This window comes from Varanus komodoensis, unplaced genomic scaffold, assembly GCF_004798865.1.
Source record: "Varanus komodoensis strain SLA01 unplaced genomic scaffold, ASM479886v1 scaffold5, whole genome shotgun sequence".
In the NCBI taxonomy this organism is placed as follows: domain Eukaryota; kingdom Metazoa; phylum Chordata; class Lepidosauria; order Squamata; family Varanidae; genus Varanus; species Varanus komodoensis.
In genome coordinates this window covers 37,448,827-37,463,635 of record NW_025336087.1, presented here as the reverse complement: position 1 = coordinate 37,463,635, position 14,809 = coordinate 37,448,827, and the positions used below count along the sequence as shown (strand labels likewise).

General features: G+C 42.5%; 1 protein-coding gene across 1 annotated transcript in view; it reads right to left on the bottom strand.

Annotated features, from left to right (window-relative positions):
• Nucleotides 1-7,032: 7,032 nt before the first annotated feature.
• MINAR2 (membrane integral NOTCH2 associated receptor 2) overlaps nucleotides 7,033-14,809 on the bottom strand; it is a 12,800-nt gene continuing 5,023 nt past the window's right edge. Inside the window, exons 2-4 of the mRNA XM_044446169.1 lie at nucleotides 10,207-10,452; nucleotides 8,721-8,852; nucleotides 7,033-7,158 (exon numbers count right to left, since the gene is read on the bottom strand). Of these exons, the coding sequence (XP_044302104.1) occupies nucleotides 7,033-7,158; nucleotides 8,721-8,852; nucleotides 10,207-10,452 (504 nt within the window). The remainder of the gene's footprint in view (nucleotides 7,159-8,720; nucleotides 8,853-10,206; nucleotides 10,453-14,809) is intronic.

The following is a 14,809-nucleotide window of genomic DNA, read 5'->3' as shown; positions in this document are numbered from 1 at the left end:
TTTCTTGGCACTCAGAGGAGCAATAGCCACAAAATAAAGTGTAACTGCACCACCTTGTGAAGCAATATTGTGGTGCAGATTTCTGGACCCAAGTTTGCCTGTACTCTGTCTCAACACAAACATTCTTATTTATAAAGGTAGGGAACCAGTTGAAGAGGGGGAGGGGAAGACATCTTGAGCAGCTGCATCATGATGTTTTATGAGGTTAGTTATTGGAAATTCCATTAGAGTGCTTGAAAGCATTTGCTTGTGTTTGTTTTTGTTGTCTTGCAACAATTGTAATTTAGCCTGCACAAATTGAAGGAAGACATTAAAAAGCTCTTAAGAGCAGGGATCTCTTCCAAGGTAGTCTTCTCTCCCTGGCAAAAACAGAAAAAAAAACCCTGTTAAATTTCCCCAACAAGAATATTTTGAATACTGATTTGAACCAAATTCTCCACAGACATGAGAAGGATTCTGGGGAGGGAAAGAGAAAGGGACCTGGCTGATCCTTCTTTAACGTTTTCATAAATTAATGCACCTATGTATGCCTTATTTTCCCCCTCCTCTCATCTTGTATTTGGATTCTTGACCTAAGGTTGGTGTTTTGCAGACCTGTTAGCAAATGTATGCTTAAATTGTTTATCTGTACATTGTTCCACATTAGGTACTCCTTTAATGTCACAACTCTTGCAGGCAGGCGGGCAGGCAGGCAGGCAGGCAGGCAGTCCCTGGCTCTGCTTCTCACCCGTCCAGACCTGCTGCTGCTTGTTCTAACATGGCCGGATGCCTTCCATGCCTTTCCACTGCCTCCAGGACAGGGTCCGGGGCAGAGCCAGGGCTTAATTTTAGCCAAGCAGCTCGCCCTGGAATCGTGTTTAAATGTCAAGCTCTGGCTCTGGATCATCTAATGTAATAAAAGAGAATTCCTGGGCCTGAAGGGAAGGACTCCAAGGCAGAGTAGCTGACTTAGTGCCTCCTATAAAGACTGGGGGCGGTGTGGGGAGTGCTTGAGTCTGCATCAAACCAATGCTGCCTATTAGAGATGCATGGCAATTTCTCAGGAAACATTGCTTTGAAAAAGAAGTTTCAGATTTTTTTTTTAAGTTTTCCAGCCCACTCATAAAAAGAAGGCCACTTTTCCAATTTTTGAAATATTTTCCCCCACTGTTACATTTTTGTGGCTCTCACCAGTGTAGCTTCAGGTCTGAAGCTTTCTGCAGAGGTACGGGAGCTACTGAAAAAGGTCAACCTAGTGACAAAGGAGGTGGATTTAGAAGAAAAAAGGGAAAATATTTCCTAACACCTAGACACCTGTCAATACTACAGTCTAGCTAAACTTTGTATCCAATTGAGTGTGGTTTACTTTCCCGTGCACAGTGCATTTCCACTGGGTATAAGAAATGTTAATAGATTTTTTAAAATCAGAAAATTGTTAGGACATGTGGTGGGAATATTGTTGGAAGGAAGTATATGGAACCCCATATCTGCACAAATACTGCTTCCTTCTCAGCTCACTTTTGGATTTGGTCCAAGTGTGCCAGCAACAGACCAGCTCCAGGATTTTTTTTAAATATATACATGCATGGGATCCATTGATCCCTTTTTAATGTTAATCTGAAATTAACTTTATGAGGAAACTCTGATTTAAACATTGGTTAAGAGAAGCTAGTCTGGTGGACTTGAACAGAAAAGCTGGTCCTTCCTTTGGATTAGTTTTGATGCCAATAATAATTCCCCTCCACCCCGTTTTTTTGTTAACCCTGATCCGTCCACTACAGCAGTGGAGCCTTTCCCTACAATCCAGGTTTGGCTCTGCTGCTCTGGCAACTTCTGTGTCATCTTCCTAATTTAAATTACTTACTAAAGTTGAGCCCCTATGTCAACACAGTATAAAGTCTTATTCTCAGTGACTAAATATGCTAAGCAGGCACTTAGGCAAGAACAAAACAGCAAATTGCCTTATTTTACCAGACTGATAAATCACTGCATTGGCATCCATCACAGACGGGTCTGTTAGCCTTATTTAACCTTATTTAGCAATACGCACTTCATGTGAAGCTGTCCTCAAAGACTGTTTAGAAGCTACAGCTTGTACAGCAACCAGATTAGTAACTGGTCCAACAGTTCTGAATATAAAAGACCCAATTCGGGCAGCCTACCTGCCTTTATGCTTTTGGCCCAACTGAAGGTGCTGATTCTAATCTATAAAGCTCTATATGGCTTGGCCCCATAACACCCAATAGAGACCTTTCCCAGCCTCAATCTACTACTCTGCTTATGAGGTTATCCACCAGCTATCTCCTCCAAAGGAAGTCCTAAAGAAGACAACCAGGAGAAAAGCCTTCTCAGTGGTGACCCCCTCCACACCCCATTCTTTATTTATTCACATATTTCTGTGCCACCTATAACTGCCAAAGGCCTTCCTAGGCAGCTTACAAGTAACACCATTATGGAATGTTCTCTCCACCAAGACCCGCTTTATACCAGCACTGTCATCTTTGGGTACCAGGTTAAGAGTGCCCCTTTCCCCAGACATTTAATGGCATGTTATGGGACATGTCAACTCTTTTAACAGCTCTAGTTATTTATGGGAATTTTTAAGCTGTTTTAAATCTTGTATATTGGAATTTATGCTGCATGTTACTGAATTTGTACTCTCATCTATTTCTGCTGTCATACCTATGCTTATGAATTGTTATGAACTGCCCTTTGGGTATTTTAAAGTCACAGTGTAACAACCTGAGGTCCATAAAAAGGTCTTTACCGAGCACCAAGTGACTCACAACAGAGGTGCCGCTAACAAGAAGGCCCTCCTGCTGGTGGCATGCAGTTTCACTTCCCTTGCAAGGGACGCATGGAGCAAGGTAGAGGATTGCCTACATCTGTATCAATACCTAACATCTGTATCAGTACGCAGTAGAAGGTGAGCTTTCAAGTAAGCTGATCCCAAGCTGTTTAGGGATTTAAAGATTAAGACTAGAATAGAACTAGATTGGAACTCAGTGCAACCAACAAAGCTCCGGCATAATATGATGAAAATGCCAACTTCAGGTGGAAATCTTGGGATCCTGTTTTGAACCAAGGGAAGTTGCTGGACTTCCCTGCAAGGCAGTCTCACATATGATGTATGACTGTTATCCGAACAGGATGTTATCAGAGCATAGGCAACTGTAGCCCAGCTATCTCCATCACTGCAAGCTTATCAACTGAAGCTGATGAAAGCAACTGAAGCAACTGAAACTGCTGCAAGCCACAGAGGTCACTTAAACAACCCCAATGGATTCTGTGGATTCAGCAAGCTTATCAACTGAAGCTGGTGAAAGCTGCTTTGAGGCACAGAGGTCACTTAAGCAACCCCTAAATTAGCTATTAGGCAGAGTACCTTGTGCTGCAAAACTCTCAAGGGCCTGCAAAAAAGCTTGGGGTTTACAAAAAGGTCCTCTCAATTAAAGAAAATTATTGCTTGATTTAGCAATGTACTCATACAGATGTAAAATGCTTCATATAAATGAAGTATTAGCTTTACAGCTCATTTATCTTAGCACCCTCACAAACTATATCTTCAAAGTTCATTGACTGCAAAAGCTTATTTTGTCTGAGTGTAGTGCAACTGAAGATAGTTGTTTTTGTCACATGGTTGACCTAAGAGAGCTCATTATATGCTTCAGCCCTGAAAAAGAGCATTCCCATCACAAAAATGCGAAAGATACATTCTCAAAGCAATGCTCACGTTTGGAAAACTTGCCACCAACTTGTCTATCATTCATTCAATAATCATTTCTACCCATGATTTCCTGACCACATACCTATATCCATGAGAACAAGAGGCATATCTGTTCGAAATCTAATGGATAGGTGTCCATCCATGCCCCTGTGGCAGTTCAGGATCAATGATTGTAAACCTATCCACAAGAATACAAAATAATGCCTTTTACTGAGTGTGACAGATGTTCCCTGTTGCTTGCTGTCAACTCACCTCATTGATACATATGAGATGTGCCTGTCACAAGATAGGCTTGTGTCTGCGATTTGTCACCGGCCCTTAAACCCAAGTGGGTACATTCATCCCAACTTAATTAAAACAAGCAGACAAACAAACAGGTCCTCAGTTTGTGCTATTTAGTCTCAGTGTACCTGTACAGTATGAGAGTGGTTTTTTTTGCAACAGGATTCCCACCAACTAGTAGTTAGAGAAGGCTTTCAGAATTAGCCTTTTGATTGTTAAGGGTGGGTGTAGCCATATGTCCTGTCCTAACTAGTCACTATTCCAAACTTTCAAAAATGATAGAAAAAGAAAACTATCCCGCCAGACACAGGACTTCTGTGTCCCCCATAGACATGTTTCCCATTAGCCCGGCTAATGGTAAGAGCATTGGGTGGCAACAGCCCAGGGTAGGGAAAGCACAGAAAAGTCCTGGTGGGTTTAAATGAAAAGACAGGAATTTGGGGGATTATGTGTAGGCTCTGGGCTACTGTTTTGCAGTTCCCTGTGAATATTTTTGATGTTAGTAACTCAAGGTAGCACACAGCCTTGTATATTGTTCTATGATTACAGCACCTATATAGTGCAAGGATTTATTTATAGATCTAAGGTAAGGGCCAACAATTATGAAAGTGCCTAGAGCCTACAAAGACAGGCTCTGTGCTAATTGTTACTCATTTGGGTGGATTAACCTGTTTTATTTGGACTGAGTCTCAGATTTAGCCCAGTCAAAACATCCACGGCCTCAGGAACTATGAGATAACACATGTCACTCTTTAGCATGACTGGGGGTTGGAAATGTTATGTAATATCCACACAACACGACATAACAGTTCAGCAGTAAGGCACACCCTCTTAAATAGTCTGATAGAAGGACCTGATACAGTGTGCTTACAGTTACAAATTCATGGGACACACAGCATCAGGGAGGGCAGCCCAACCTGCCCTCACCAAAGGTGAGTAGGTTTGCACGTGGCAGTTGAGGTGCCCACCGCTGCCTTTGGCCTGCTTCTGTATGGGTGTGAATGGCTCTCTAGCCAGTCGACTCTCAGTGGAAGCCACAGGGTTCTTCTTTCAGACCATCCCATTGGCCATAGCTGCATTTGGATTTGTCGTTGGTTCTAGATGCTGTTGATCGAACCAGGTGGATATTGTGAACCCTCCTCCACACTGTCCAAGGCTTTATCTGTTGGTCACCACACAGGCAAACTCTGACAGGTTCAGCTGGTCTTTGGAAAGGGGTGGATCTTTTACTTGTCACTGACGGCTCTGTTCCCCTCAGTGTTGCACAATCCCCAAATGTAGATCCATATTGCTCCCATGCTTGTCTATGGATTCATTTTCCTCCACCACCATATAATACCTGCAGAACAAACCACTCCATCTAGCCCTTCATGTCCTTTTGGGTCCTTCTCTAGCACAGCAATTTGTAGTTTGCTTCTGTATTCTGGTTCTTTCTACTAACCCATCTTACAGCTAACAAACAGAAGGAATCTTAATCACCCATAAAGCTTCTTCCAAAGGGACAGATCTCAACAGCTGGCCCACTGCAGAAGCAAGCAATAACCCAAAGCCAGCGAGACCCTGCCAAAAGTGAGCAGCTACTGCAAAGGCCTCGTTCGCAGGATTGGCTAGAGTGGATAAACCACAGGTAACAAGCCACCCAGAATCCAGGGCCTATTGCAAGGTAATGGGTAGCTTGTTACAGCAACAGGCCACCCTGACCAGAATCACATTGCATCGCAGTGCCGAGGGTCATTATACACCAATCCCTCCCTCCTCCCCAGGATGCAACTGGTACACACAGCACTGTTAACAAATGACTGCAGCTTGTGTACTGCATTTGATTTTGCAAAACCAGTCACTGAAAGGGAGTAAGAAGGATTTACTCTTGAAGGGGTGGGGAGCCACCAGTGGTCCCCATGACTTGCAGTGAAATACATGAACTTAGATCTTTCTTGTATTAAACGTTTACAAAAGAATACAACAGTCTGAGAGAATATCATATTGCAAACTCAACAGAGTCACTAGGTGGCAGGAGTGTAATACCTATTAAATTAAGAGAAAAAAATATGGCTGAGGAGGGGGAGAGATTATGGTGATGATGATGATGATGACGACAATGATGAAATCTTTCCCCATTTCCCGCTAGATGGCACCAGCACAAACCACTTCAGATTTGCCAATAATGGCCTTAAAGACGAAAATGATTTTATCCCTACTGTCAAACACAGAAAGAAGCTCTGTTAAGAAATGCTCATTATTGGCTGCTTTCCTGGAAACTACAGAACTTTTGCTTTTAGGTCCCCACCCACCAACCTCAGTAATGTATACAAATACATTTCTTTTTATGTTGCTTGCAGTCCACTTAAATGTACCAAGGCTGAAGGGGAAAACCAGTTAAACAGTTATTTTTAGTGCAAATTATTGCTCCATAGTGTGAAATATTTACCGCCTAAAATTCCATGAGACATTGCAGTGGAGTGTATAAGCTCATGGTCTGTGACCTGCTTTCCTTGCCACTGTATAGAATAGTGGTCCCTATTAGCTGTTTAACACTAGACATTTTATTTAAGCATACATTATTCTTGCACGACTTCAGAGCTGTTCTGTTCCAGTTTCTGCTGTGGAATTCAAATTTCTGTTCCACATTTTTTTCCTGTTCTTTTCAATACATCAGCCTATAGTGAGGAACAAATTTTGTGGATGGATGTTCCCAGAAGCCTTGATGGAGTTGGCTAAAGGATAATGAATCTGGAATGTGATATAACAAACTGAGACCCTACCAAAATTTTCCTTAAACAAATGTGCCAGTTTTGTGTAAGCAAAGTTAAATAATCTGACCATTCTGCCACATTTTGTGGTGTTTTAACACAGCACAAAATGTGACAGAGGGCAGCCCCTTAAAGGGGTGCTGAAGGGCAACATGTGTGCAGAAAAACTTGCAAAACTCAAAAGAAACCAGGTCAGCTGCAACTGTCATTGCAAAGATGTGGAGCGAATGCTGGTCTCCTGCCTGCCCATGAGCCATGGCCATCTTCCGCTCCAGCCCAGATCACAGAATCGACTCACCAGAACCAACTGCTTGAACTTGCTTCCCCTTGAAATCCCCATCTTAAAGCCACTACATACATCTTAGAGCCATACAGCAACACACAAAGAAGGTCACAATCTTGTATAGATTTGTTTCCCATCTTAAATGAAAAAGGGGCAGAAAAAGGCCATTGGAGTGATCAAGGAACTGAAGCCCTTTACTGATAAGGAAAGTCCTAAGCATTAATGCAGGCATGGGGAACATATGGCCCTCCAGATGTTGGACTGCAACTCCTATCGGTCCTAGACAGCACAGCCAATGGTGAATGATAATGAGAGTTGCAGTTCAGCAACTTCTGGAAGAACACACTTAACCCCATGAAGGGCTTCAGTTTTGGAGGAACAAAGAGAAAAGGATTTATTTATTTTATTTATTTATTAAAACATTTTTATGCCGCCCCATTCGCCGAAGCCTCGGGGCGGCTTACAACAAAAAGGATAGCAGGATAATAGAGGTTTATAAAATGTGATAAATATTTAATGAAACATTTCTATCCCGTCTTTCACTAAATGTCTCAGGATGGCTTAGAAAGCATTATAATAATAATATTATTATTATGCTTTGGAAGTGATTGGTCATTTTTCTCCCTTCCCACCCTAGTACCTGAACCTGGGGCTGTCCGATAAAATTGAAGCATGTCTTCCCAGGAACTGTGGAGCTCATTGTCACAAGAAGTGCTGTTATACACAGGCTTCGGTGGGATTAAAGAAATGCACAACACAGGAGTAGACAAGCTACAGTCCTTAGGGCCTGTAACCCTAGGCCTATAATCAGTTCAGCCCTCTGACAAAACCATCCAGCAGTCTTTTCCTGGAATCTGGCTGGGTGAGAGGAAACAAGAGAAAGGCATGCCAGAAGGAGAAAAGTGGTGACCCACCTACTTTGGCCTCTGGCCCCATCCACCAATGGCTTTAGTCCAATCCAACTGTTGTCATGTGTCCCCTATCCAGTGGTGGGTCCCCCAAATTACACACAAGGGAACGGGACCCTCAACAACAACAACAACAAAATGCTCATCCCTGTAATGGGTGGACTACATGTCTGAGCCAGTGAGGTTCTTCTTACATTCTTAATGCAAAGCTCTTCATGTTTCTGAGGATTTGTGTGCAAATGTATCTTAGAACACACTTAGAGGCACATGACAGACTGGCATTTATCACCACAGCGTTGGCCCCGTTCCAAGCTGCCACTGAGCAGAATGAGTCATTCTTTGAGTAACATGCTCTAGATGGATTCAATAAGAAAGCTGTTTGTGCAGGCTTTAATCTCGGAGCCATCACTCTCAGGAGATACTTGCTGTTGTGATGTCAGATATGGATTGCAGTGCTGGGAAGCTTATAGCTTTCAGGGAGCACCTGAATGTACTGTGGAATGTTTTTAGCCCCTTGATGAAAAACCAACCATAAAACAAGATCCAGGTGTAAGCTAGTTGCAATTAAATCCCATTGAATACAACTGAATTGCAGTTAAATCATGGCCAACTTGTTTTATTGGTCTCAGTGGGAACCAAATAAATTTGGATCCAACACATAGTAATAATAACATTTAAATTTCCATATAACATTACAAAGATAAGTATTATTCAAAAACTTTTATTGACTGAATTTGGCTGTCTCAGGTAAATAGAAGGCAAACAGTCACTGTAGCTGTCATGAAACAAACCAGCAATACCAGGAACAACGCAATGAGACAACATCTGGAACATTTTCTTTCTCTCTCTTTCTTTTTCAACAGGGTGTCATATCCTGGTGTGTAAATATCTTCCATCCAATACTGTATGTCATCAGGATTTTCCTACAAGAAAATTAACGGGATGCTTTCTTGTGTTTAGACAGCAAAATACAGAGAATTGATGGTCATTCGCAGGGCCGGTTCTACCATGAGGCAAAGTGAGGTGATCTCCTGAACTGCTCAGCCCTCCCCTTCTGCTGGAAGACAGAGATGAGAACGCAACACAGCCTGTCCTGGGCTCCCCAAGTTAGTATCATCCTAGGTGGAAGGCACCAGTCCATCCTCAGTGCTGAGGAAAGTTTTGAGTTCAGGCTACTTCTATGATATACAGGATAGGGAGGGGGTTTCCTCTTGTCCTTTGCCTCAGGCAGCCATACCTGATAATTTGGCCAGTGTGGCTGAGTCACAGCCAATCTAGATACTATTCACTTGCATGTATGCATCTGCCACATAGCAGACCCTTTTGGTACCTCTTGCTTTTATGTATGAGCATGAGGGCTAGTGAGTCGAAAGTAGCATGAGACACACAGCAGATTCTGTGTTATGTACTCACTTTCAGAGTCTAATCTTTAATCCAGATGCCCACAATAATTAACAGAAGAACAGAACAAAACAAATTGCATCGCCTTGGATCCTAACTTCCTGCCTCATGAACAGAAGCTCCTTCCATTCATAGAAGGACAGCTTCCCTGAGTAGTTCTTCTTCTGACAATGAAAACTCCTTCAATTCATGGAGTAAGAGGTTATGATACAAGTCCGATAAGAAAAGCACTGAAAGAGCAGGGAAGCACAACTTATGTGAAGAAACACTCGGTGTCATCACAAAGGCCTGAGCAGTGAAAATGTGTTTGCAGAACATGGAAAGAATAACTAGAACCAGGTAAGCCTCCATGAGGGAAAGCATTCCAAGGATGGAACATTGCCACTGAAAAATTCTTTTTGCCTTCCTTCCCACTCAAGGCAGGAGCTGCCGAGGAATCGCAGGACAATTCAGAAATCTTGAAAGGCCCCTCCGCCCTTTTGCTGAGTGTGAAGAACATCGGCCCATTTCTGAGCCATTTCAGACCTCTAGATATTTGATTGACAGACTGTCATGGGCCTAGAATCACCCAATGCCCCAAATCTGGGAACAGAACAGCCAAATTTCACGGGCATCTGTTACCATTTGTCCCTTATTTATATATGTTTATATGACTACAGAACTGCCCCAAACTGCTGCCTTCCTGGAATTTTGCATTACAACTCTTATCCCACTTGGCCATCAGTATTCCCAGATCCATCCTCTGACTTTATTTCTTTTACTCTGAAATTCTTGTCCTCTACTTGTTTTTCTCCAGAGATTCAGTTGGCCAGTATCTTGGACACACATGCAATATTGCAGTTCCTTTAAGAAAAGTGTAATTTTGTGGGATCGTACCTTTAGAAAGTGAGCCAGGCCAGAGCTCAGGGAATGCTGGTCATAGTCCTGAATGGTCCAAGATGGCTTGTTTTTCCTTTCCTCCCAGGTATCATCAGTGCAGCCATCACTGTACAGAGGATTGCTTTTGATGGTTGATTTCAAGGTGACAGGTGTAATGTGTTTTCCAAGTATTTTGTCAATCATTGCTGGATGCACTTCATTGACTTGCACAACAGGTTGCTCACACACATTCTTCTTTTCTCTCTAGAAAATACACCAGTTAGAAGAACTTTGCGATCGCTATTCATCTACAAAAATATTAACTTTTTTCAAGGGCTTAAACTTGGGTGTAAGCTTCCCCTGTAATTATCATCCAATCCTTGTAGCTGGTCCAGTTCCACCACCACTCAAAACATGCTTCTATCCTACTATTGAAAGAAATGGTGCAGAAATGGCATAATATAAACAACCCTTTAGCAACAGAAAAGCCTTGACAATGATGCAAAGGCCATTTGTGGAATTCAGATTAAAATTCAGAATGAAGACAAAGGTAAACATTTTAAAGCAGCAATTAACATATGCATGTAGCCCTAGAGTTCTGACAAGGCAGAAATGCATCTGTTTGCACCATGACCTTAAGTCTGTGGAGTGGGCTGCTTGCCATTACCTTCATTTACTCACAGGGAAACAGAAGCAAGGAGGGCTGGTGCAGAATTCAGTTCAGGACTCCTATTCTAAATCCAGGGCATCAAGCAGGAATGGTGGATTTCACAACAGAGGATGAATAAGCTGGGGAGATTCTTTGGGGATTTTGTCGAAATGAAGGAGAGAAATAAGAAGTGGGATGAGTCTAAAGTAAGAAGCGCCTGGAGAGGGGATGAACCCGCTGTTTGTATGTTGGCCCAACTACCTGAACTATCCTGTCCATCTTGCCCCCAGTCCTGTGGAATAGAAAGGCGATGCCAGCACATTCAGTTGACATTAGGACATTGCTGCAGGGGTGGCGCTAGGTGGCCAGAAGACATGGCGTTCAGGCCCACAGGAACAAAACCCCCTACAAATTTGTAGATGCTCATTTGCATATTCTCTAAAGCCTCTCTGTGAATTTTTGTACATCTTCAAAAGATTCTTTCTCCTAAAGGGACTCATATGTGAAAAAAGGGGTGTGTGGAGGGCATTTACTTTCAGGGAAAAAAAACTCAGAAAGATTGAAAAGGGGAAGAATAGAGGTGCAGTTCACGTGGACAAAAAGCCAGTTAATCCAAGGGGAGATCAGATGAAACAGAGAGCACTGGGGCTCCTGAAGCTGTCTTTCAGTGGATGTCTGTAAACAGCAGGGTGGTGGGGCAGATGAGAGCCTCCTGAGAGCCGGGGCTCTGAACAAAGAGCGGGGCCGCAGGGGCTCTCATGGGCTCCCCCGAGGACCACCTCTGCATCGCTGTCAGCTCCAGCAGGAGAAGGAATTTCCATCGATCTGTTACAGGCTGACACACATGCCTCCGCAATGTTATGAGAGCGTGGCACACTCTGCCTCTCTAATACAAAAGGATTAGAAGACATTGCATGCTACTGCGTAATCCAACACATCTGTCTGCCTGGAGGAGCAGGGCCTGCTGCTGGAATGGTCTAGGAGCCAGCTTGCCGCTCGACTGCCAACCAAGTGACACGCTTCCAACAGAAACATCGAATGTCTGAAAGATTTCTGCCGCTGAGCTGTGATAAGGCATTGTTGTTAAGGGTGACAAGTTAGGTTCTGTTCGTTTTGATAAGAATTTATCATAATTTACAAAGTTCTCCCTATCCAGACAAGAATACGTATATAAAATTGCATGTGGAAAAAACCAAATCTGAAAGATTATCCATTCAGGCCCAAGGCTTTGAGTGCTTAAGTTCTTAAATTCCTGGCTTTGAGCTACTGTGTATTCAACCTTGTTAATTAGGGTATACACCCCTTTTTCCGGCAGATTCCTCATATTTAACAGCTATATGACAGGGAAGTACACTGTGGTCCTCTTCATGGTAAGAACTTTTACCATGGGTTTTGTTTCAGTTCATTTCTGAGAGGTATTTGTGAAAATTTTCAAATATTTTCATATGTGTAAGAGAAAGAACAAAAGGTATACATAAAGAATAAATCAGAGGAAAGAGAAACCAAAACTGAAAGATTCCCCCATATTTTGTTGTTCTGCTGAGAGCCAGCGTGGTGTAGTGGTTAAGAGCACAGTACAAGCAATCCAGGTTCTAGTCCCCACTCTGTCATGAAGCCAGCTGGGTGACTTTGGGCCAGTCACAGACTTTCAGCCCAACCTACCTCACAGGGTTGTTGTTGTGGGGATAAGATTGGGAACAGCAGGAAGAGAATGATGTAAGCTGCTTTGAATTCTTTGAAAGAAAAGGGGTGGGATAGAAATTTAATACTAGATAGATAGATAGATAGATAGATAGATAGGTAATACTGGACTAACCTGGTACTTTACGGAAGGGAACAAGAAGTGCTAATGAAAAATACTGCATTAACCAACAATTCTGTGTATATCATATATATGTAAACAATTTGGATGGAGCAGCCTTAGGTGGATGGTAATGCCTCCAGTCCTTTACCTCCACAAGAAGTAGCCTCTCTACTCTTGTCTTTTGCAAGTGGACCAGAAATGATTCCAGAAGAATCTAATTTCCACCCAGATAGAGTCAGACCTTGACATGCTCAGAGCAGACCTAATGAAATCCATAGGACTAAAGTTAGGCATGACTAACTCGTCCATTGATTTTGAATTGATCTATTCAAAGTATGACTAAGTCTACGATTTTTCTAGTGCATCAACTAGATAATCAAAAACTGGAATGATCCAACTATTAAGTCAGGGCTTAATCCTGTTTATGAGAAATGGGAAAGGAGTTTGGAGCTCGATGTAGTAAATTTAAACTTTTACCATTTCCTAGAAAATTATACTGTTTGACTGATCATCTATCTAAGGATGTGAGAGAAGACATATTCAGGAAGAAAGATTTATTTCCTTTTACATGTGAACTTGAATGGTAGTGATTTCATAGCAATGAAAACTAAAAAATTCTCAGAAAGAATACAGTATTCCTAATGATTTCTTGATGTTTGATTCATCATCTGATTCATCAGATGATGGCAAAGATGGCTCCCTTCCAGACTCTTGTTAGAGGGCAGATTAAAAATACAATGGGGAAGCCAGCATGCAAATACACCTATCATACTAGGCAGCAAGCTGCAAAACAAGGAGATGTGTACTGCATGCCATTAAAAAAAAGATTGGTGGAAACATAAATATGAGAGAATCTGCATTGCAATCAGTAATGCATTCACTGGGACTGTTACATAGACAAGGCATGTAATTACTGATTATGGAAGCCAGATATGAAACCTTGGTTATCAAGTAAGAAAGTGAGAAAGAAGTTTATCTTAATCACAGAATCCTTCACCTGGACTTTGGGCTACTTACACTTCAAGGGAAAGCCTTCATGCAGGCATCCTATAGGCAGTAACAACACCTGGACCCGCTTTATGCAGTGTGTTTGTACATTTATCCAGATTTCTCATGCAAAGGGATCCAACACCTTATCCTGGAATGATGTTCCTATGTCTAATGAGACTTTCTGTCTGGGTTTAGGGTGACCTATAAGTACCTCAAAGGCTGTTTAGGGTAACCCTATAAGTGTGCCAAAGGCTGTCACAAAGAAGAATGTCAAGATCTCTTCTCTCTGATACCAAAGTGTAGGACACAGAATAATCAGTCCAAGTTGGGACAACCCAGATTTAGGGTAGCTATCAGGAAAGGTTTCCTTACTGTCAGAGCAATACAACAGTGGAACCAGCTGCCTAGAGAGGTTGTGGGTTCTGCCACACTGGAGACATTCAAAAAGAAATTCAACAGCCATCTGAGTGGGATGGTGTAACTTGGTGTCCTGCAACAGCAGGGGGGTTGGACCCGATGGCCTTCATGGCCCCTTTCTAATTTTCTATGATTCCATGAACTCCAGATCTTTTTTAATCCCCCTTCTCCCTACAGCCAGGTGTCTTGGGTGCATCTGATGTTTCAATATTCACATGGCATGACTTACTGTACTCAGTACAAGGATGACCTCTTGGAAAGCCTATTCTCCTGAAATTTGCTGCAAGTGCAACTGAGTGTTCAGAAGGTGATTAGAACAGTCCTAAATTAGGGGTAAAGCAGATCTTAGCCAGCAGGTGCACAATACTCTATTTTGTTGGTGCTTCGTGACTCATGCAAACTGAAGAGGAGGTGAGGCAATCAAGGGTTGGATTCATTCATTTGTTTCCTCGTGTTGCAGAACATCATATAAAATCCACCCAGAGGCAGGAGGTCCATTGCTTCAGAATGCAAGGAATGTCAACTAACCCTGCTCTAGAAAATAGAATACCTGAAAAGGGTATAGTGAGTGTGAAGGAACTTGCTTACTTGCTCTAGGAAAAGTGTGCTCCTTACTGGTTGACCGACAACTCCCATAATCCCCCACAACTGGCTTTGCTGACTAGGGCTGATGGACGTTGCCATCCAACAGTGTTTAGAGACAATAACTGTGACAATGGCAACGCTTGATGGTTTCCTTAGATATTTAAAGTTTTAAAACT